Genomic DNA, 25,000 nt, shown 5'->3' with positions numbered 1-25,000 from the left:
GGGGTGAAAAAGGTGTCCATAACTGGAGTTGTCCGCTTACGGGAATCTAAAAATACAGAGTTTCTTTGGGAGTTGAGAAAAACGGTATTTTGTGAAAGTGGCCGTAAATAGAGCTGTCCGCTTACAACAGCGTCCGTTAGGAAAGCCTCCACTGTAACTACACAGTAGATAGCCTGTTCCAGGCTCCGAGATAGTGGTGAAAAGGCGTTCAGTAAAAAGAAATGCGAAAAACGCGCGGGGGCTGGGGAGAGCAGCGCATTATACTATCTGAGAGCCTGGCACAGGCTACACAGTAGATAGAACAATAATCTTACTGTAATGGTGTAAGGAAAAACCTTTGTCCCATGACCTTGATTTGCGTGTTTACGTTGATGTACACCTATTTACTTGCCTGATGGATCACTTTCAAGAATGTGTCTAAATAAATTCCTTAAAAAACAGGGCTAGAAATTAATACTCAGAAACCCGCAAAATTGTTTTTGGGAGTTGCGCAGTTAAGCTGTACGTTCCCGCTGTACTGCGTAAGCACGGAGAATGACTTATGTTTTGTGGCACGCTTGGGCTTTTTGTTTGAACTGTCACAGACACGCCTTTTTCTAGTGGCCACGGCTCTTGAGGACAACATTACAATAATTTGAAGTTACTTTCGCCAGTGAAAAGCTGACAAAGCTTTGCAAGTGGCCTAAAAAAGCTAATTTCTAGCCCTGAAAAAGAATAATCCATCTACGCGAAAATTTTTTAAGTCTGATTCCCTCGTACCGTAAAATTCGGAAATAAGCCCTTCCATGTATAAGCGCCCCAAACCGGTAACGCAAAAAAACCCTCCGTTAAATCGCCCGTCCAAATATAAGCCCCCGGGGGCTTGTACTTGGAAAATTGCCCTCAAATACAAAGTAAAACAAAGCAAAAACGGTAAATTTACTTCCAACTATAAGGCTAGCTCAATCGATTTTGAAACGCAAATTTCCCTCCGTAGATAAGCCCCCCCGAATATAAGCCCCTCAAAAAAGGCCCTTTGAAAAATATAAGCTCCGGGGCTTATTTCCGGAATTTTACGGTATCCATATAGCTATGACTAAAAGGAGAAATAGAACAAGCTTACTACAAACCCTCGATAATCTTTAAAAGTGTTTCAAGCTCCCTTTCTTTCTTCTTTATTTACAGAAAAGAACCCAACATAGTCTCGTTGTATTTTCTTTTAAGCACAAAAAGTAATTTTCTCTGAACTATTTTCAGAGATGCTTTTAATCCAAGCTGAATTACGGACATTTTTCGCTTATAGTACTTTAATTCCAGCCTGAGTAGCAGGCACTTAGAAGTTGTGGGTGAAAGAGAGAACGGGAGGGCGCCATTCTCCTTTTCGCCAGCACGTTTTTTCTTGTGCCCATAGCCTGCGTGGCAGGCGCAAAAAGGGGAGGGGGAAGGAGAAAAGCACTATCCCCTACCCCTTTCGACGCTACGGAGGCTATGTGCCCACTACTTCCAAGCGCAGGCTATTTAATTCTCTCAATTATACAAATTTCGATGTTGAAAATAAACTGACGTTTAAGTTTAGGTGTTAAAAAAAAATAGGACAAATACAAACACTCTTACATGACTGCTAGTATCATAACATTGTTTTAACAAAACTCGATAAACTTTTACAATCAAGTCTCCTTAAACAGGACCCACTTTGATAAGTTGGTCTCGACAGGAGTCACAAGACATCACTGCCTCAAGGTTGTCTTTAAGCATTATAGAAAAAATTGCTTGTTCGAAAATTTGACATGCACCTTAAGTATATTGTTTACACGAGGCTTGCTTTGCAGGGCTACAAATTCTTTGTTCACATAAGGCCAAATCTCCAACTACATGTAAGTCAATACTTTCAGTGGGCAGCACAAAGACTCACCACAAGCCACAGTTTAAGTTATTAGGGGTAGACATAACATAACATAACATAACTTTATTATTTATATAGCGCAAAATACATGGGGTAATGATCTAATGCGCTTTACATTACAATGCTTATAATACCATAATGAAATGGATAAAAAATTACAGCTTTTCAAAATAGCTAATAAATGGATACTAAATAAAAATATTATATATGCGTGCAAAAAATCTATGTTAAAATATTATAGGTTATAAGGTAAAAGCTAATTTAAAATAACGAGTTTTTAACCGTGCCATAAAAGTTTTGAGACTGCCCAAAGCTCTCAACTCCTCTGGAAGGGCGTTCCACAGGGTTGGCACGGCTGCAAAGAACGCCCTGCCTCCTGTTGCCTTCTTGGTCTTGTTGGGCAGATCGAGCAGAGAGATGTTTTGCCTTCAATATGTGACAATGTTGTCACATCAGAGAGGTGGTACCAACAATTTATGCTACTTGTTGAATTACCTAAAAGATGTTCGCTAGACCTTCACTACACGTTCGTACTAGTTTGCCTACAATTTAAGACCACTTCAGGGAGAAAACAGCTGAAAATGGTTTCTTAGGCCTGCTAGGAAGGAAGTTTTTGCAAGCCAATCCTTGTACTCAAAACATGCCCCGCAAGGCGTAAGTAGTGAACTCAAATGTTGAAAATTCTATGTATGGTAAAACCGGTGTAAACACATTCAGCTCGGACATTAGGCGTATAAATTGATTGACATAAACAAACTAGAAAGCTATTATTATTATTATATACAAGTGCTGTAGTTTGAAATGAATTTTTGGTCAACATGATTTTAGAATACACTTATCTTATTTTCCTTTAATTTACCATGGAAGCCATAGTTAGGTCCAGAAACGTAGCAAGTAGAGGCTACTTGTTCACAAAATGTAGTAGGTACATTAGATCATGAAAAAGTATCTTCTACTCTACTTTACTAACATAATCTTAAACAAAGAATGAAAATCGTGCTACTTTGAAATCACATCAAGAAAAAAATTCATTTTCAACCAGAACAAAACGTCTACAAAAGAACAGCTTTATAGTAAAAAGCCCTGATTTATGTTCCTTGTTGTAACACTGCAGCACGTGTTGTTATGTTATGAAGTACATTTCTTGTTGCAGGAGCGGAGGTAGTAGGGGGCTTTAGCAACGACGACGGTGACGGCAAATAGGACGTCAGAAAAGCAATAGCTTTATTACGCAAAACAACAACTTTGCACGTGCATCACGCTTTTTTGTACATTTCTTTACCGTCCTTGCACGACTACGACGTGAAAATGCCTAATCGCAAGTTTTATGGAGGACGTAAACAAGAAACGACGAATCTCTTTTTCTCTCTCTAAACTTGAGTGCGGTCCTCAAGAAATTAACTCCAGGGAAATTCGCCTACACTTGCCATTTTCAGCAAATTGGAATAAACGCGACAAAGATTGAAAAAACGGGAATTCATTTTGAAACTGACTTTTTCGCTGCAGTTACCGTCGACGATGCTAAAGCTCCCTAGTATCACCTTTACTGGAACTAGATGACTGGTTTGCCACTACCCAGACTAAGGGAAAAAAGCAAGAACATTTGTTAGAAAAAAAGCGCTCCACCAATAACCATAAAATTTCCAAGCCTTGGGAGGGTGAAAATGAACCGGTATGTTACCGCCAACATTCATATTTGCAGCTTCTGCTTGTGTACATTGCCGCCATTATTTCACAAACACAGTGGATGCTTTGGTAATGGTTTGATTGACGTCGCAGAAAAAACCAAAACCCTGAAACCAGACTCTGTCCTGAAACGTTTTTGACAACGAAGGTGTTGTGTTACCCCAAACAGCTGTAATCTGGTAGTCATGGGGTTGCATGACTTTATGTCATCAATATGGCGTTTCTGTCATTGAGGAGCAGAGATCTTTTATGTGACACGTCCCTCGCGTCAAGGAGTGGCTGTATTCGCAGGCTAGCACCTGTTATAACAAACACCTTTTCCAATTCCTTGACACGCCGTATTATTAGAGTTATCAGTAATTCACTTGCGTCAATCTCTACTCTCATTCAATATATTTACAAGTACACTTACTGACAATGGCAGCAATAATAACAACAATGACCACAATGAGAATGATCCACATCTGTATAAAAAGAACAGAAAAAAAAGAAGGAAGTTATATCCTACTACACAGGGGCACTCAACGAGAGTATAGCTCAAAACCACCTAAACATAGCATTGTTGAACGTATTTTAGTATTTAAACGGTAGATATAGGCATATTTTTATCCCCTAAAAATTTTTCCTCTGTTCGGATTTCCCTAGTGATCCGAAAATTATAGGGATCAAAACTTACATTTTCGAAAATTTCAGCCAGGAAAAAGGCTACCGAAAATTCTAGGTGACCTTTTTAGGGTAAAAATCCGTTAAAAATGGACAATTATACCATTTTTTAGATGTTCGAAAATCCTAGGAGGGGCAGGTAAGCAAGAAATTTAACAACAAATGTTCCGAAAATTCTAGATCTCAAATCGTCTTCCGAACAGATATTTTTCCGAAAATTGTCGTTGGGTGCCCCTGAAAGAAATCAACAAGAGAACAATATATGCCACATAAGATAAGTTTTAGTTATTTTACCACATCTGGAGATTTCATGCGGAGGTACAAGATTTTGAAATAAGAAACTGTTTAGAGCACGTACATTATGAAGTTTAACAAGAAGTCCTTTATGTTCAAAGAAAACTTTTTTAGTCTATTCCCCTTCTCTCCAAAAAAATTTGATGATCAGGGCTGTGATCTAGCAAGTAACCTGGTGGCCGCTAGCACCTTAATTTTGCTCTTGGGTGACTAGAAAGTGTTGGATTTTTTTTCGTGAAAACGATATGCTGGTCACCATGGATTTCACAGGTTCAAAGCACAAGGCTCCCTTAAATCACTCAAGGCTGTGATCTAAGAAGAATTCTCAGACACCACTGGTAGCCATGCCAAGCCCACTGCCGTAGCCTGACATTTATTCCAAATTTATAAAAATGTATACGTAAAATACCCCTAGAAAGGTGGGGCACTAACAAAGTTACAAAGTTGCATATTGCATTAAAAACAGCCTACAAAACTGAAATTATCTTAGGGTGGGTGGGTGGGAAGGTCAGTAATGGCGAACGCAACAATAGCAACACTGCCCGCCTTTTGGTCACATGACCTATACCCAGGCCCCCAGTGGTGTGTGAGAAAAACATTTTCCACTTATTTTGTTACACTCGGCCAGTGGAAAATTACTCTTATTTTTCTTAGAGCAAAACCTTGAGCGATAAAAGGTGCACATGTACGTCATTCACTGTGCAATTTGCCATTAGTTGTACAAAGGTGTAAGAAGATAAAACAGGCCACAATCTGATATCTGACTCTGGGATAGGAGAGCAGCAATTCAGATGACATGGGAGTGTACATCATTCCAGTTAATTCTTTCAAGCAGGGGGTCATGAAGACCACCTGAGGGGTCACCCAAAACACGTGCTAATTTTTTTTCATTATATTATACAGTCAAGGCAGGTCAAGCGTACCTCCCCGCCCCCAAGATTCTATTAGTGAATTGCAGTGCCGTAGCCAGACCAAACGGCCAACCGAGGCAGGCGGGAGTTGCTAGGGGGGTTCGGGGGCATGCCCCCCCCCCCCCCGCCGAGAAATTTTGAACTTTAGTCTCTCGGAAATGCGATTTGCAGCGTTTTCTTGGCCTTTCGGTAACTTTTTTTCGAGTTAATTTAAGTGGAATTTAAAAAGCAATAATCAGAAACAAGCTACATAATCTGGGTGACCGTTAACCTCGCCAATGGTTTTGATCAGTATTTGTTCAAAAAAAATTTGGGTTAACGTACGTAGCCCCTTGAGATCGATGATATGGTAATTTTTTCATAGTATATTGACTGAATTGCTGAATTCTTTGTAATATCATGATGCGTTAAAAATATCCGATGATCGCTTATGTAAAATAAAAATGATCGGCGAAATTCGTCAAAATTTTACCGAGGCGAGTGCCTCGGTTGGCCTCATACTAGCTACGGCGCTGAATTGATTATTTGAAAAATGAAGCTGTTGTAGTTGATTTTTTATCTCAGGTAACTTTTGTTTTCCTTTTCTTTTTGGGTATGGTAATTATGTATGCTTATGAAGTTGAAACAAGGGAAAAATAGAAATTATCTGAGATAAAAAATTAACTACAACAAATCCTTAGTTGTCCTGTAACTAACGTCAAATTCAAATTGGCATTCCTGCATGCGTAATGAGCAGTGAATATTTTACGAGAACTTCTCTGTATCTGGTCAGATTGAAATTTTTGAATAGTTAAAATTGCTTCGAGGAAATTTAATAACTGCCTAGTGTGTGAATTCACGGCTCATTACTCATGCAAGAATGCAGAGATGAATCTGAAATCTACCAATTTAACTTTCGAATAATAAATTCATTAATACAATCTTGGGGGCTACATATGACCTGCCTTGAATGTAACTTCCAACATTTACCGTATTTCCTTGAATAATAGCCATCCCTTGATTAATCGCCTCCCTCGAATAACTGCCCCCACCCCTCTCCTCAACTTCTCTTAACTCTTTTATCCTCTCCCTGTCAAGTTGAAGTGGAGTCTGATCCAGCAAAACTCAAGCTCTGACGCCAAGGATATTGACTTTGAAAATTAATCGAGGAACCAGCTTTGGAACACTCAAAAAGCCCATATGTGATTACTTTTTCTATTTAATGGGGTAATAAAACAAAACATTTAGCGCATGACTTCCAGTAAGCAATACTTCAAATAAATTTAAACCACTCCGCTCACGACTCTTGACTCCGTTGCTAGTAATAGCCTTTAAGTTAAACACAAAAGAGGGGCTTGTTGCAACAGGTTCATCATAAAGTAAAGCAGTCAATACAGAAATGAACAAACCTTGCAATTCTGCCACCACATCTTGCGTTTCAGTCTTGCAGCACTGTGCTCAAATTGAGATGCTCCAGCTTGCAGCTGATCTGATGGCAAAAAAATTAAAGAGTGTTCTGTTTCCTTTTGTTTAACATCCACAGTGCAGCAAAACGGTGAATCAGGAATTATCAACTAATACAGGGTTCAAAATAAAAATCACAGCTTTTAGCCTGAATCTGTAGGCTTTCTTTTGTCAAGGCTTATTTTTTCCTGGTTGTCAATAATGAATCACTTGTTTTCACTTTCCGCGCTTTGCGTGTATGACAAGTGACCAAAATCTTTCTGAATTGAAATTTCACTTTCTTCCTTGAGAAACCTTGAAAATATAAAGTGACTTTAAAAAGATTTTGCACATAACACATGCTTTGAACAGCCAAATTAAATAATGTCACTGTTAGAATCTTCATTTTGATTACCGGTAACCGTCATGCTTCTTCACTCACAAACCAGAGTGGAGCACAAACATGGGAAATCCACTCTGTCAAACTTTATACTGTGTATGAAATACAAAACTGACTTTAATTTGAATGGGGGAAAAGGCTTCACAAATGGCACTAAACAAGTTTTTGTGCAAAATAAATCTTGATTACAATTAAGTGCAGAAACATAAAGGCAGTAATGCAACGGTTGTCTAGACAAACTGGCATGTTTCATGCTTGAACAAACGCGTAAAATAATTAGTCGTTTACGGTGAACAAGAATTCTCCTTTTCATTTTTTGCAGCATGCTTTAAATTTCCAAACCTTTTTCTACTCCTTCTACTCATTTTAAAATGTTTCCCAAAAGTTTTTAAAACGTTTCTTGGGTGTTTGATGTGAAATGTTTACTACACCATTACAGCGATTTCGATTTCAGTTGGCCGATCAAACCATGACATATTTTCTATTTCTTTGGTGAAAAGTCGTAGTCAAACTGTAGGCTGCTATTTTGAACCCTGTTACAGTATTTAATAATAATAATAATAATAATAATAATAATAATAATAATAATAATAATGTTAATAAAAATAATAATGATAATAACATGAATAAAAATAACAGATGGTAGTACACATATTTTCATGGAAAAGTAAGATACCACCCTAAAGTGGGAGGCAATTCACAGGGAATGCAACATCTGTTTTTGCTAAATTTGATATTACTTTTAAGCAGGGCGCAATTCTCATACCAAGGAATGCCCTAAAAATTTGTTAATTGTAAGTATAATCATCGTTGTAGGTCAAAATAAGAAATTGGAGTAAAGAATGGTTTTCATAAAATTATAATGGCCCAGGTTGTCTTGATCACCCAGGGCGCCTCAAAGAAGGTTCTGGCAATTAAGTTTATTACATGTATATCATGGAAACAGTACTGATGCAATGCTTACAAGCCAAACATTGTTAGGACAATAGATTGCCTTGCCAGAGCTAAAGTTTAATGAAGGCAACTACCATGTAATTGTTGGGATAATGTCTTGATCCTCCCAATCACACCAAACAGAAAAAAATTATGGAGAAAAAATGCGTAACAGACGTTTATAGCATTCTTTTCACACAAGATCAATAGGCGCTTACAACTATCAGTGAATTAAAAACGACGAACAAAAACCAAAAATGGTGCTGAATTATTATTTTAAGAAACAAGAGCAAAAAGCCAAGTCTCGAGTGTTAGGTTAACATTATAGGAAGAAAAAAGAGGAGACATTCATCTGCTAGGAAATGCTAATTAAAGGAGAGAAAAAAAAAATTAAAATACATGTATAACAAATGGAGTCTTGAGTGTAAGTTCAAGGCTCTTATACTTTTATACTGGAATGTGACATGCTTTTTTTATGGAGAAAGGGAAATCAGAGTACAAAGAGGAAATGATTCATAAATTCCAGACTATCAGACTCTCATTTTTAGAGTTCCATTAAAGCTTGGTTTATAATGAGCTAAATAACACCCAGAAATTACTTTGTAGAGCTTTATTTTTAACTTTTACATATTTCCAGTTTTCAACATATCAGTATCTTATACAAACTATAGTCACAGTTAATGTTGTGTGTACTATTATACAGTTTATATAATATTATATTCCTACAGTCTATCAACACTGCCTTGAACACTACCCTGAATGATACAATGTAGTTTAAGTTGCGGCGGGGCTAAAGTGCAGGTCACAGGTCAGGTCACAGGCCACAGGTCACAGGCCACAGGTCAGGTCACAGGTCACACAAAAAACAATTGGACACTGGACAAAACTGTTCTGGACTGACGTTTTACTATACAAAAATAAAATAAGCCAAGGAACCTTGATGATATTTTTGTCCTTTAAATAATATGAAATTCCACACATGGAATAATATTTTCATGCTGATCATATGGCATATCCAAACTTCGTAACGAAATCACAAAGGTGTGCAAAATCATGTGATTTGTACGAAAAACAAATCAAATGTTTCTCACTGAAAACGAAGTGTTGTCGTGTTATTAGAGTGTCATCTCCAAATAAACCGTGCAGCCAAGATAACTTGGAGCGAGTCATTGAAATGCAGCACTGTAATCCTTTGATACATCAGCAGTTTACAGAGTCAAAGATTCAAGTTGTAATGGCGGAATGCTCCCAACTAAGGCCCACGAGGCAAATCCAACAGAGGTTTCTCAAGCTGTTGTGCAACAGAGCATGAGAAAATGGCAAGCTCTTGGGAGAAGAGCCGAGAAATATGGTCCAGCAACTATTTGAGAGGCCCAAATAGCAGTGTCTGAAGTTCTTAGCCGACTACACTTTAACATAGCAGAATTTTGTGACTGGTACGAAGCGCGAGCAACAGGCCGCCATCTTCAAAAGAGACGGAAGACCGATCTAGTGGCAAGAAGAGTTTACGACGAGAAAAGTCTGAAGAAAGTTGCCGTATTTCAGTGGTCAAATAAGTTTAAGACTGTCCTTAAGTCTTTCTTCCGTTTTCCCGTTGAATGCTTTTCAAAACATCCACAAATACGTCATAATATTCTTATCGCAACAACCCTTCGTTTTGAGATTCGTTTTTTCTAACAAATCACGTGATTTTGCGTACCTTTGTGATTTCGTTACCAACTTTGGTTACGCTGTAACGCAAGTCCTTCTTGCGTGATCAACATGAATATATTTTCTCGTGTGTGGGATTTGGTAAGGTTCAGAACAGAAAAAATACAATTGAGGTTCCTTGGCTTGTTCTATTTTTGTATAATAAAATGTCAATCAAGAAGAGTTTTGTCCAGTGTCCTATTGTTTTTGTATGTGACCTGTGATCTGACCTGTGGCCTGTGGTCTGACCTGTGACCTGCACTTTAGCCCCGCCGTTTAAGTTGTCAATGAAAGATTTTTAGAGAAAACAAAAAGAACCAAATCAGAGAAACTCATGGTGACGCCCTATAATGTTTCATCGGGCATAAAAAGGGTCATTTCTAGCTGCAGAATCACATTACTGAAGGCAGTCCATGTGAATGTTTTAACATCAGAAGTTTACTATGTCTAATATGCCACAAAGACTGTGTCTTTCCTTTCTTTCTCATACGAAACCCAGCTTTACAATAACGTTATTCAAATATATAATAATACTAAAATTGTAACAACAAAAAGTAGTATTTTTATTTATTTATACAACAACAACAACAAGAAGTTTATTTCAAATTAAACATAGCTTACAAAGCTTGTGCCCGCAATTAGCGAAGGCTATTCGAGGCGGGTACAAGAGAAAAAAGAAAATCGTATTTATAAATATATATATATATATATATATATATATATATGTTAAACGAACAATCCTAGAAGCAATCTAGTTTGTCGTGTGGTTTATAGCCAGAGTGAGACAGGAAGGCAGACTGTACTTCATACGGAAGTACACAGTGTTACGATTTTGAGAATTGCCCTGTAATATCAGAAACTCTAATATAGTCGTCCTCTTTTTCCAGTATTTCAAAGAGTTTTCTCTTTAGTTCGCTTTTGAATTGATTTTTTTTAAGTAAGAAAGAAAGTGGAATACTGTTCCAAATTAAAGCACCGGAAATAGAGAAGGCTCGCTTAGTTTCGTGAACATATTCTTAATGTTATCAGGAGTGAGATTATTATGGACGCCGTACATTAAAAGGCTCATTTGCTCAAATAGCAAGAACGATATCGGCAATTGTTTTGTTTCTAAAAACAATGGAACTGCATGAGTTCTTGGATTAGCGAAGAACATTAGCCTAAGGGCTCTCTTCTGGAGAACCAGTAGTTTATGAAGACGCGTTTCAGCAGCATGACCCCACGACGCACAGATACCATAACTATATATGGCAAAATTAAAGAGCGGTATAAATTGAAAAGTTCATGACGGGGAACAAAATGTCTGAGCTTGGCGATAATTCCGATTGTTTTACTGACTCTTTGACAAACGTAATCTATATGAAATTTCCATATAGATTACGTTTGTCAAAAAGTCTGTAAAACAATCGGAATTATCGCCATGCTCAGGCATATCAAAAGAAGTTGTAGTAAGTTTGTGCCCTAGGATATACAGAAATTGTTATCACTTGTTTCTTGTTTTCAAAAAATTGTATCTATTGGGGGAGGGAAAGAAACACTTAAGGGCATGGCTAAATAAAGTAAAAATGTCATAATAAAGTAAAAATAAATATAATCATTTTTATTTCAGGATTTTGGGGAAATTATTCTAAATTTGTCCTGGGAAAAAATAAAACTTGCTCTGATTTTAAATTTGCACTTCTAAACAACAATGGTACTAGTAAAAATTGCAAATTAGAGGAATGTGTTCGATGGGGAGGGGGTGGGGTGGTGAGTAGTGAGTGGTAGTGGGAGGGAGGTGCAAAACCTGATGGGCTTGTAATATTGAAAAATCAAAATCAAACACTTTTATTAATACGAATATCAGCAGCTGTCTTTAACAGTGTTATTGTTTATCCTCTCACTTTACAATTCGTTACTGTTTCATTTTTCCTCAAAAATGCGAGAGCGTACTGTACATTTTACATTTACTTGGCTAATTATAAACCTCTGAGTAAAGTACATGTAAGTAACAACAGGTCATTCACTGACTATGATCCTCAGGATATTCCTTTGCACTTTAGGATGGTCAATGAAACTGGCTAAAAATTGGGATACAGAAAAATTAAAGTTATTTGAAAAGTTTAAGCGTCGAGTACCACTTTAAACCCTTGTTGCGTGACACTAGGCTAACACCACTCACCTCATTCAATGCACCCGGAATTAGTCAGATGAAAAGGTCAACGTTTCACTGTTCAACTTCTTGTATATTTTTCAAAAATGGTCACAAACAAAAGCAAATACAACGCTGTAAATAGCTTTTAAAAGCGAAAAGATGTAATTTGTAATTATAGAATAGACCTTTTTACCGATACAGCGGCCATATTGAATTAATTCGATTTAACCAGGGGGGCATGATATACCTGCCAACTTTTTCTGAGATATAAGCGTGAGATTTTTATCCTGGGAGTGCTGGGATTTTTGAAGACGACACGATCATTTCCGAAGATTCCCGAAGAAGTCCGAAGACTTCCGAAGACGTCCGACGTCTTCCGAAGACGTGCGAAGTCTGCCGAAGGCGAAGTTATCGAGTCCCAGTCTTAGGACGCGTATAAAATCGAGCTCGCTCCCAGTGCTTTTCACTTCAAAAATGAGAGATCGCTAGAAAGGTATTGTTAATTATTCATTCTACACATGGTTTTCGTTCCTTACATGGGTCTGAGTTAACATATTTTTGGAAATTGTGTCAAGCAAGACGACAACAACTTACATTTTTCAATCAGGCATGAGAAATTGGCCCGCAAGCGTGAGCCGGCGTGAGATCGAAGTTTTCAACCCGCAGGCGTGAGACTCACGCCTAAGGCGTGAGAGTTGGCAGGTATAGCATGAGCACATCTTGTTTGTATTTTCGAGCGCTTTTCAGGACATTTTTTCGTAAAGTTTTCTTAAAATAAGATTATAATGGGAAAAAAGATCCCTGTGCCGTGTTTGGATGTAATAAAGATCGCCTTTTTCCCGAGAAATATACAGTGAAAGACCATATTTCTAATACTAAACTAGAAGAAGGCGATCATTATTACATCCAAACACGGTACAAGGATCTTTTTTCCCATGAGAATCTTATTCTAACAAAACTTTAAGAAAAGATGTGCTGAAAAGCACCTGAAAACACAAACGAAATGTGCCCATGCCCCCTGGGCATCCTATAATACTCCTTTAATCGAATTAATTCAATATGGCCGCCGTATCGGTAAAAAGGTCTATTAAAATGGTCGATCTAAGCTGATTTTGTTTGAGTGCCTAATTTCATACCGCGCAGGGGCCTGGCACTACCGGACTTTCCCGGACTTCTTAAAAAGTCCAGTTTCAAAATGGCGGATAGTCGGAGTAAAAACTTGAACAAAAGCATTCTTTTTGGAAGATATATTGATCAATATTCCCTCGTAGAATCTGTCTAAACTTAGTAAGGAAAGGATGCAGTATTTCTGCCATGCCCTGAAGCTAAACTTAAGGAGGGGGACATGGGGGTTTACGGTATTGCGGTATTCGGCTTTTTTTTCAAGCGGTATTTCGGTAATTTGGATTTTAATGTGCGGTATTGCGGTATCATCCAGCCCTGCGGTATGCAGTTTTTCATCCTTCTGGCTAACGGTATTCGTTAAAAGAAAATCCTTCACGGTATTGCGGTACCGTTCATTTGGCTTCTCCTGTCTGATGTAGGTCAATATTTAGAAGACTTTAGACTTAAAGGCAAATGAATACCCCGGGGGGGGGGGGGGGTACTGCCATATATGGGCTATATAGGTATGTGCCGCTGTGAAGGGTATGGTTTTCAAACAGTTTACTCTAGGATAGGGTATATAAATCAGAGCGTTTGGCTCTAGAATAGGGTATCATTTTTTAGGAAGCTGATCAGTTGGTTTAAGATTTTACCTCGACTAGGGAAACAGCTACTCTAGGATAGGGGGGATTTGGGGAGTTTACTCTAGTATAGGGTAGCAAAATTTAGCTGAACTAGCTCTAGTATAGGTTAAGGGTTCCAGGGTCCCAGCGGCACATCCCCACCCAGAAATTCCTAAAGTGCCCCCCCCCCGGGATGAATACACAATTTCTGACAGTTACTCTATGATGAAATTGGTAGGACATCCGGTGACCTGGCTTTTCGATCGTTGTACCGTTCAATTCGAGATCTCACGTTTTCTCGCGAAGGCTGAGGTTAATTTCTGGTGGATACATGCTTGAGATAAAAAAAAAAAAACACGCGAGACGGATACAACGTTAAGTAAGCGTCACCGATAATAAATGCGGTATCGGTATTTCGTCCATTTTTGACACGGTTTTTCGGTGTTTGCCAATTTTTCGTACGGTATTGCGGTATTGGGAACCCCCCAATGTCCCCCTCCTTAAGGAGCCAACACTCAGCAAGTGCAATTGTTTGATGAACAGGTCACTCGAACCAAACATGATTATAAATTTTCTACAGCAAAGGATCCTGTGTTTAATTCTACCCGCATATGAAAAGTAGAGGATCATTGCAGGAAAGAACACAGATGTGATTGTGCAAAACTTAAAAGGGCAGTACAGTAGGGTTTACCTGGATTATTCCGGTTGCGGAAAAGAGTAATGTCCGTGAAAGGTACTGAGTGCAGTGAACTTTGTGGCGTTATGTATGTTAAATCTGGTGTTGCTCACATGAAGGGAGATAAGGGACTAGTCTATACGCAGTGCATGCTAGCCAAAAGGTAGATGTACGTGACATTCTTGATTGTGATTACAAGCTGATTGCCCAAATTACAGGAACTGCAGTGTTACCGGACTTATCCATGTTCAGTGAGAATTGTTTCCGGTCTGATCTTTAGGATTTCTACTGAGACCGTACGCAGCGACGGGGAGAACATCTAATGTAAGCCTTGCCGACCTAATATACAATGTTGCCCTTCACTTGTGCCCTTTCACTTGGTTCACTCTGGCTTGTTTTGCTTTTTGGTAATTTTTATTTTACGGTTTGTAAAAACAGGTACACCCACTCCCTTATCATTTCCCAATATTCGGACCGATCCAGCGCCGTAAAAAGAGCTAAACTCGATGGTTCTTTGTTCAAATGTTTTGTCGAACAATTCGGGAATCCTTCCAATACTTCCAAGTAGCGAAAGTCTCCGATTAGATCTTTCTTTTCTCGAAATTTTTAATCGAGGTTCTTTATAACAGTAAAACAACTGTTCTTAGCTTTAGAATATTAACTTTCCGAAGGAATCTGGTTCTTAATATCCTTTCAACTATATGCAATGACCTTTGCTTTACCTTCCCGGGGGGGGGGGGGGCACTTTAGGAATTTCTGGGTGGGGATGTGCCGCTGGGACCCTGGAACCCTTGACCTATACCAGGGCTAGTTCAGCTGAATTTTGCTACCCTATACTAGAGTAAACTCCCAAAATCCCCCTATCCTAGAGTAACTGTTTCCCGGTGTAGATAAAATCTTCAACCAACTGATCAGTTTCCTGAAAAATTATACCCTATTCTAGACCCAAACGCTCTGATTTATATACCCTATCCTAGAGTAAACTGCTTGAAAACCATACCCTTCACAGCGGCACATACCCATATAGCCTATATTTGGTAGTACCCCCCCCCCCCCCCGGGTTTACCTTCTACTTTGGAAGCCATTTTCATTCCGGAATTTAAAAAGTCCGGGAAAATCCGGTAGTGCCAGGCTCCTGCGCGGCATGAAATTAGGCAAAACAAATTCAGTGTGCAGAATGCATAACTACATATAAGATTATCTTAGGATGGAAATTTTCCTATTAAAAAACTTAACAGAAAACTGCGAAAAAACTATGAACAAACCTGTAGGAAACAGAAAATGCCAACGTTTCATCTGTGAACGAGTGTCACAACATAGCTACCAGCTCCCAGGTGAGAAAAACTGAACACCTGAGATCGAGGCAAAATGTGCCAGGCTGGTTTAAGATAGCGGTTACTACTTCATGTACGGCACACAAATAGCAAATATTGGAAAATTATACTTGGAAATGAGTTGTTCTCAGAAGACTTTCTTGACTTTCTCAAATGTTCACAATATAAAGTAAATGAAGAAACCAATATGAGTAAAATGTTGCACAATTTTGTATTTCAGCAATAACTATGATCTTAATTTATAACGGATTAATAACCAACCACATTGACTTACAGAAAACCAGCACCACCAGATTATGGTAGGTCTACATTGCTATAATTGTAAATTTTAAATTGTTTGGTTAACCAACGTCATTGGTAAAAGAAGCTGAGATCAATGCTAAAATTAACCTCTGTGATGTTGAGTTTAACATGTCAGCGGCTTGTAGCTACAGATTTTGGAATCAATCTTTAATTTTGATGGTCTATTTTCTTATTATCAAGTAAATAAACATTAATTTCAGAAAAAAACACAAAATAATCAAAATAAATCAAATTTCTTACCAGCGCGAGAATCAAGCTCTGACAGTTTTGCGTCTTGTTCCAACACTTTGTCGATTTTAACTTTCAGAATGCCTACCACCTACAAAAAACAAAACTGTAACAAAACAAAACAAATCTAAATGAAGCAGAATCACTATAGAGTAATCAGTTCGAGGCCAAAAAAGAGCCCTATAAGTAAATGTGGCCTTGGTGTTCTGCTGTATTTCACAGTGTAATTTAAGCTGCTTTATACTTAACATAACACAGAATATTCTCAGCACACAAATTCAGTTTAACCACAGGGCACCCACACAATGCGTGTGTGTAACCAATTATTATTTTATAGTAAATGTACTGGATTTACTTTTTGCTTCACCTATAACGATATATCGCTATAAAGTATGTATATAAATCAATGTTAAATAAACATTACCTTACCTGTGGTATATTGTCATCCTTTTGCCTCAAAAGCAGTTTTAATTGAGCGATTTTGAAAAATTTTGAGTTCGCCGTTTACTGTTCCTAATAACAGAAGGACAAGGGAGGAATCCTTGTTTTGAAAGGGCTCCAGCGCCGGAGCGATTTTCCCCCAGAACATCGCAGCGCTCCGCTTTCAAACTTCGCAGCAAAAAGGTCGAAAAATTCACGCTTCTCCCCGTACCTTCCGATCAAAAATCCATCCAAAAGGTCCAGAGCTAGCCCTCCCAGAAAATCAAAATCCCCCAGTTTTCGAACGGTCAAAATGCATAGCAAGATTCATACGTGCCAGCCAGAAACTGTCCCACTGATTGCCTCTTTTTGATTGGATGTCGTTAACAATGAACGCTTACCAAGTCTTCCTTGAATCATGTGCAGTTATTATCTAACCATTTGGTTAACAACATCCAATCAAAAAGAGGCAATCTTCGGGACGGTTTCTAGAATGAAATTTTAGATTCTTTAAAACACTAGAACGCTTGTACATGGCTCTAGAATATAGTCAGAGTGGTACAAATATTTTTTGGGTTTGTGAATTCATCACCTGAGTTCCAATTATTAAAGAAACAAAATCAAATTGAAACTTGTTTTCGAAGTTGTTTAGTTTATTTAATATATTCAGAGAGAGCGAAAATTGCCACTACCATGGGCCCGCGGAGCAGCACCAGCTATGAAAAAGACTTCTCAAATGCAAGTACGTATTCTTAACCTCAGTTGGATTGAAATTCCCTCTCTGGTGGGTAACTTTGAACTCAAAACCTTATCCCAAGGTGGGGAACTTTGAACTGAAATCTTATCCCAAGGGTTGGGAAGTTTGAAACCAAATTTTCGTTTTTGATCAAAGTCCCCACCCTATCCCATGGTTCCCCCCCAATCGGGCATGAAATTGATAGCTCCATAACAATCGGTCACACACACATTGTGTGGGGGCCCTGTGGTTTAACCGTTTTTTTAACCAAATATGTAAAAGGTGAGGCTACTTTACCTCATCTAGTTGAGCCTGCGCCTGTTGTAACCGTTTGTTCGACCTGAGAAGGAAAGAAAATACAGTTTTCAATATTTGAGTAACCGAAGGTTGCTTGCTTGTATTGAAGGGTGCAGCGGTAAGGAAAAACACAGGTGGCCCAAGCATAATATGAGAGTTTGTATGGGAAAAATAGAGTTTGAAAATGAAGTAAGAGCAATAAAAGTTATCAATAAAGTGTAAATATTGTTACCTGGAGTCATTGTCTTTGTTTTTACGAAGTTTCAGCGCAATTTGAGTACTTTTACATCATCTGACCTGACAGTGTAATAATTATCATAAATTTACACTGTCAGGTCAGATGATTTAAAAGTACTCAAATCGCGCTGAAACTTCGTCAAAACAAAGACAACGACTCCAGGTAACAATATTTACACTTTATTGATAACTTTTATCGCTTTTACTTCATTTACTTCATCTCAGTTTCAAACTCTATTTTTCCCATACAAACTCTCATATTACGCTTGGGACACCTGTGGGAAAAAGTAACAAACGACTTCAGCATGGGAACCAAGTAAAATTCGTCAACACAAAACGGTTAAGTGTACGATTCTGAATAAAAAAAGCAAACTTTTCTTACATTTTGACGATTTCCAGTAAGTAAACACTGTGAACGACAACAGCAAAGAAACTTCGATTTCCCTTTCCTCTCTTTAAAGGAACTTGGAAGTGACGTCATTTGAACCGAGCCGTGATAACCCTTTACCCAGACATCCCTTCGCAGACTACAATCCCACGATCAATTTGTGCTCATGCTAGGATATGGCTTATGAAAATTAACAGGGACATAACTATTGCGAGACAACGAGGAAGTCTTGGAGGAAATAACTTGTTCTCCAACACAACGGTGAACTGAGCCTGCGATCAACACCACAGGTAGCCCAAGCTCGAAATATGAGCATCGGCGAGTATTCGGCATTTTTGCGTAGAGAGAAAGCCGTTTACATAAAACCCCTAAAACGGCCATAAATCGGCCCGTGGACCACACAGGAGAGACGTAACACACATTTTAAGTAAGGTAAGCTGTTTTTTATTGAAATCCTTTCATTTTCGTAGGTTACGGAAACGATAGGCTTTTTTCCCATACAAATCCTTATATTTTGAATGTTACGCAACAATGCCGATGCTCGCCGATGCTCATATTTCGAGCTTGGGCTACCTGTGTCAACACCCGCGTGAAAGTCAAGCCGGTAAGACCAGAGCGATCCGCCCTGGGTAAGACGGAGACAGCAGCGTCAAGTAAAATTACACGCGCGACGTGGGAGTTTTTGACCGACGCACGTCAGCCGGAAGTGGACTATTTTGCAGTCATGGGATGAAATAACCTGTGCGCACGTTTTGATAATGGACTATTGCATTTAATATCCGCAACCCCCCGGTTGAGGAACCATGGAATTCTCCAGGAAAAAGTTATAAAAATTGAGGATTTCTTTAGGAGTAGAGTAAAAAAATATGAAATTATTTGGGGGTGAAGCTTTAACTTTCACGAAATCCTTCAGGGGTAAACCCGTATTCTTCAGGAGTGAGCAATATTTTATGGAAGCGCTAGCCTTCAGGGGTGAATGCAATTTTAGCCAATCTTCAGGGGTAAAATGCAACAACCAAATCCTACCGAGAGGCTCCCTTCCGGCGCTTCAAGCCTCGCGGCCGCGGCTTCGCTGCGAAATATCACGAATTTCACATTAGGAAAGAAAACAAATTTGGCACCCAAGAGTATGGTTTTTCCCCCTCCCGAAGGGGAATCCCTGGGAATTCTTGGTGGGGTATGCCTCCCGGTTCTCCAAATCCTGACCCTATTTCAGACCAAAAAATGTCATTTTTCACACCCATTTTCAGATCTAAAATTCATACCCAATTTCAGACCTGACCTTTGGGCAGAAATTATGTTATGATTACTTGGATTAAAGCGCAAACAAAATGCATATTTCTATTTTGCTCTTATTCATTTGGAGTTAAAAGGATAAATAAAACGTTCATAAGCTCCCAAAGTTCCCTCGAAAACCCTACCCGATTCCAGACCAAAATGGGCAAAGTCTGTACCCGTTTTCAAACCAAAAAGGCCCAAAAACCATACCCTTTAAGGCGGCACATACCTATATGGCTTATATAAAGGAGTACCCCCCCCCCCCACCCCGAGGTTTTGCCCCAATTTTCAGGCAAATCGTCTCTTAGGACACCTAACGATGACCAAGGCCAGGAGCCTATGATTATGCTGCATACAAGGCTCATTAACAGCAAAAAGACCTCAATTCAGGTTGACATGCGTCGTGAAAAAAGCCTTTCAGGCTCAAAACGTGCAACTTGTTTTGCAACATTGCTGTAAAGCGAGATGGGCGTTTCACCACCTACGAATTAAACCTGGCTTGCAACGCTCACAGATTTTTGCAGATTATGAAAAGTTGTTGCAAAGAATGTGGAGAGTTCTTCTTTTAATCAGGGGCTAACCGAAGCTAGTAAAAGTGGAAGTAAACGACTACAAGACCTAGCAACAAAAACGAAAAGAACAGATATGATTGTTTGCCTACGATGTAAAAGGAAACAGAGACGAAAAGCCATGATCAGAATCGCTTCTTTTCATTTCCAAAGATTCTTCAGTCTTTTCCTTAAAAATCTATAACCGCTTCTCTTACTTTAAATACACAATAAGCGAGGGAAGGTATGTCTGGAGTAAAAAAAGGGGGAGTGTATCTGAGGAAAGATAGAGGATAATGATCCAGGGTAAAAGGGGGAAGAATACCAGGGGTAAGGAAAGGACTTTCATTTCCAGTTTTTATCAAGAACCTTTTAAATAAACAAGACCCAAACATTTTAAAGAAATTAATATCAACGGATTGCCACCCAATGAAAGATATCATTCCTGTCCAGAAGACTTATGTACATAATCTTAGGAAAAAAAGCTGCGCACGCCCAAAAATTAATACAGAGCGTTTTATGAACACCTTCGTAAATAGGTTGATTTTTAAGCTCCATTTATTGTAATGACATACTTTTTTTAAATATATATTTATATTTTTATCATAGTTTTTTTATCTTCTGTATTATTGTAACATAAGATATGTAGTTTTATCTTTTGATGAAATAAAGACTCATTATTATTATTATTATTATTATTATTATTATTATTATTATTATTAATATTAATATTATATCCGGGGAAAAGTCGGGAGGGGGACTTATATCAGGGGTAAGGAAAGGGAGGTAATATCAGGGGAAAGGAAGGGGGGGTGTAGCGGGGAAAGGGACGAATGTCAGGAGTAAAGAATGGGAGTTATATCAAATGGAAGGAAGGGGACGTGTATCAGGGGTAAAGAAAGGGAAGTATCCGTGGGGTTAGGGGGGAGACGTGTATCAGTGGTAAGGAGGGGGGCAAAATTGACGTATCTGTGGTAAGAGGGGATATCGATAAAGGATTATTTTCGCTGCTTTACGGTATACCTTTGCTATCTTATCCGGGACCTTCTGTAGTGCGCGTATTGCGCGCGACGAAATTGGCAGCGAAGCTGCATGAACACTGAACAAAACTCCGAGAAAATAAAATAATACATTTTATTGATTGTTATATGCGTTACTTAAGTAATCCCCTACAGTGAAGTCGTTATGGAACCTGAACTTCAAAAAGAACAGAAACAATACAGTGGAAGCTCTCGTGAGCGGACACCCTCGTGACGTGAAAAAGGTGTCCATAACTGGAGCTGGCTGCTTACGGGAAACTAAAAATACAGAGGTTGTTTGGGAGTTGAGAAAAACGGGGTTTCGTGATAGCGGCCGTAAGTAGAGCTGTCCGCTTCCGACAGCCTCCGTTAGGACAGCTTCCACTGTAACGACACAGTAGACAGAACAATAATCTTACTGTCATGGTGTAAGGAAAAACCTTTGTCCTATGACCTTAATTTGCGTGTTTACGTTGATACACTTATTTACTTGCTTGATGGATCACTTTCAATAGCGTGTCTACGTCATAAATTCCTTATAACACAGGGCTAGAAATTAACACTCAGAAACCCGCAAAATTGTTTTTGGGAGTTACGCAGTTAAGCTGTACGTAATCCTGCTGTACTGCGTAAGCACGGAGGATGACTTTAATACGTTTTGTGACACGCTTGGGGTTTTTGTTTGAACTGTCAAAGACACGACTTTTTCAAGTGGCCACGGCCCTCGAGGACAACATTACAGTAATTTGAAGTAACTTTCGCCAGTGAAAAGCTGACAAAGCTTTGTAAGTGGACCAAAAAACCTAATTTCTAGCCCTGAAAAAGAATAATCCGTCTACGCGAAAATTTATCAAGTTGGTCTCGACAAGAGTCACAAGACACCACTGCCTCAAGGTTGTCTTTAAGCATTATAGAAAAAATTGCTTGTTCGAAAATTTGATATGCACCTAAAGTATATTGTTTGCGTGAGGCTTGCTTTGCAGGGCTACAAATTGTTTGTTCACACAACGCCAAATCTCCAACTACATGTAAGTCAATACTTTCAGTGGGCAGCACAAAGAATCACCGCAAACCACAGTTTAAGTTATTAGGGGTAGAGAGATGTTTTGCCCTCTATATGTGACAATGTCACATATTGAAGTAAAAGTAAAAAGCAGTCATTTATGTTCCTTGTTGTAACACTGCAGCACGTGTTATGTTATGAGGTACATTTGTAGTTGCAGGAGCGGAGGTAGTATCACCTTTACTGGAACTAGATGACTGGTTTGCCACTACCCAGACTAAGGAAAAAATGCAAGAACATTGTTAGAAAAAAAGTGCTACATCAATAATCATAAAATTTCCAAGCCCTGGGAGGGTGAAAACGAACTGGTATGTTACCACCAACATTTACATTTGCAGCTTCTGCTTGTGTACATTGCCGCCATTATTTCACAAACACAGTGGATGCTATGGTAATGGTTTGATTGACGTCGCAGAAAAAACAAAATCCTAAAATGTTTTTGACAACACAGGTGGCGTGTTACCCCAAACAACTGTAATCTGGTAGTCATGGGGTTGCAATTAAGTTTTGTGTTCTTCTGCAAACGAGCCACAGCAAAGCTCAAACGCTTCCTCAAAGAATATATCTATTCCAGGAATTTTGACTGTTTTGTAGTAGATTTGTCGTATTTACATTTGACCTTTGTGACCTTTTGTGTTTTGTCTGTAATTCGTAAACAATAGCAAAAAGAATAGAAATAATACTTTGACCAGTGAGAGCTCCTGACCAGATTCTGGACAGATTTTATGTCATCAATATGGCATTTCTGTCATTGAGAAGCAGACATCTTTCCTGTGAAACATCCCTCGCATCAAGGAGTGAGGAGAGATGGCTGTACTCGTAGGCTAGCAGCTGTTATAACAAACACCTTTTCCAATTCCTTGACCCGCCGTATTATCACAGTTATCAGTACTTCACCTACGTCAGTCTCTACCCTCATTCAATATATTTACAAGTACACTTACTGACAATGGCAGCAATAATAACAATAATGACCACAATGAGAATGATCCACATCTGTATAAATAGAACAGAAAAAAAAAGAAAATTATATCCTACTACAAAGCCACTAACAGTGCCAAGAATCAAAACATTAGGAAAGAAATCAACAAGAGAGCATGCCACATAAGAAGTTTTAGTTACTTTACCACATCTGGAGATTTCATGCCGAGGTACAATATTTTTAAATGCAGGTAAGAAACTGTTTAGAGCAAGTACGTCATGAAGTTTAACATGAAATCCTTAATGTTCAAAGAAAACTTTTTAGTTTATTCCCCTTCTCTCCAAAAAAAGCCGATGATCAGGGCTGTGATCTAGCAATACCTTGTGGCAGCTAGCACCTTAATTTTGCTCTTGGGTGACTAGAAAATATTGGATTTTTTTTGTGAAAACAATAGGGCCATTTATACGAGAAAAAATATTAGACGCGTCTTACATAAGACGCGTCTTAAATAAGACGCGAACTTTCCGTATAAACGGCACATTTCGTCTAAAATAAGAAGCGGCTTAGCTAAGACGCGTCTTATTTTTCCTCGTATAAATGGCTCTAATATGCTGGTCACCTTGGATTTTACAGGTTCAGAGCGCAAGGCTCCCTTAAATCACTCAAGGCTGGGATCTAAGAAGAATTCTCACACACCACTGGTAGCCGTGCCAAGCCAACTGCCGTAACCAGACATTTATTCCAAATTCATAAAAATGTACACAAAAAATACCCCTAGAAAGGTGGGGCTCTAACAAAGTTACAAAGTTGCATAATTTATTACATTAAAAACAGCCAACAAAACTGAAATCTTAAGGTGGGTGGGTGGGAAGGTCAGAAATGGCGGACGAGCAAAAGCAACTGCCCACCTTTTGGTCACATGACCTATACCCAGGCCCCCAGTAGTGTGTAAGAAAAAACATTTTCCACTTGTTTTGTTACACTCAGCCAGTGGAAAATTGTCCTTATTTTTCTTCGAGCAAAACCTTGATAGATAAAAGGTGTACGTCATTCACTATGCAATTTGCCATTAGTTGTACAAAGGTGTAAGAAGATAAAACAGGCCACAAACTGATATCTGACTCTGAGATGGCAGAGCAGCAACTCAGATGACATGGGAGTGTACATTGTTCCAGTTAATTCTTTCAAGCAGGGGGTCATGAAGACCACCTGAGGGGTCACCCAAAACACGTGCTAATTTTTTTTCATTATATTATACAGTCAAAGCAGGTCAAGCGTAACACCCGAGATTCTATTAATGAATTGATTACTTGAAAAATGAATCTGTTGTAGTTGATATTTTATCTCAGGTAATTTTTGTTTTTCTTTTGTTTTTGGTATGGTAATTATGTATGCTTATGAAGTTGAAACAAAGGAAAAATAAACATTATCTGAGATAAAAAATTAACTACAACAAATCCTTAGTTGTTCCTGTAACTAGTGTCAAATTCAAATTGGCATTCCTGCATGCGTAATGAGAAGTGAATATTTTTACAAGAACTTCTCTGTATCTGGTCAGATTGAAATTTTTGAATGGTTAAAATTGCTTCGAGGAAATTTAATAAGTGCCTAGTGTGTGAATTCACGGCTCACTAGTCATGCAATAATGCAGAGATGAATCTGAAATCTACCAATTTAACTTAAGAATAACAAATTCATTAATACAATCTTGGGGGGGGGACACTTGATCTGACCTGCCTTGACTGTAACTTAACATTAATTTACTGTATTTTCTTGAATAATAGCCATCCCTTGATTAATCGCCTCTCTT

At 38.6% G+C, this 25,000-nt stretch overlaps 2 protein-coding genes across 3 annotated transcripts in view; both read right to left on the bottom strand.

Moving 5' to 3' along the window:
* Nucleotides 1-1,594: 1,594 nt before the first annotated feature.
* Nucleotides 1,595-18,371, bottom strand: LOC140943158 (vesicle-associated membrane protein 3-like). The gene is made up of 7 exons (XM_073392220.1): nt 18,355-18,371; nt 17,736-17,778; nt 16,295-16,373; nt 6,825-6,904; nt 3,981-4,032; nt 3,420-3,462; nt 1,595-3,049 (listed from the first exon to the last, which is right to left on the bottom strand). Coding segments are annotated over exons 1-7 (378 nt in total). The 5' UTR covers nt 18,357-18,371; the 3' UTR covers nt 1,595-2,970.
* Nucleotides 18,372-22,338: 3,967 nt separating this feature from the next.
* Nucleotides 22,339-25,000, bottom strand: part of LOC140943167 (vesicle-associated membrane protein 3-like) — a 26,930-nt gene continuing 24,268 nt past the window's right edge. Inside the window, exons 5-6 of one of the 2 annotated variants that reach the window (XM_073392242.1) lie at nt 23,213-23,264; nt 22,339-22,485 (exon numbers count right to left, since the gene is read on the bottom strand). In XM_073392242.1, the coding sequence (XP_073248343.1) occupies nt 22,367-22,485; nt 23,213-23,264 (171 nt within the window). In that variant the 3' untranslated portion in view covers nt 22,339-22,366. The remainder of the gene's footprint in view (nt 22,486-23,212; nt 23,265-25,000) is intronic. The other variant, XM_073392232.1, reaches the window with a different exon arrangement.

Source organism: Porites lutea, chromosome 1 (genome assembly GCF_958299795.1).
Source record: "Porites lutea chromosome 1, jaPorLute2.1, whole genome shotgun sequence".
Classification (NCBI taxonomy): domain Eukaryota; kingdom Metazoa; phylum Cnidaria; class Anthozoa; order Scleractinia; family Poritidae; genus Porites; species Porites lutea.
The sequence above is the reverse complement of the archived record's forward strand: the minus strand, read 5'-3'. Positions and strand labels throughout refer to the sequence as shown.

Bases quoted from the DNA above. Each gene is read 5' to 3' on its own strand.
- LOC140943158 (XM_073392220.1), bottom strand. The intron at 16,374-17,735 runs GTAAAGTAGCCT...TGTTTTTTGTAG, and splicing joins CGCAGGCTCAACTAGATGAG to GTGGTAGGCATTCTGAAAGT. The intron at 3,463-3,980 runs GTAAGTGTACTT...TTTTTCCCTTAG, and splicing joins TATTATTGCTGCCATTGTCA to TCTGGGTAGTGGCAAACCAG.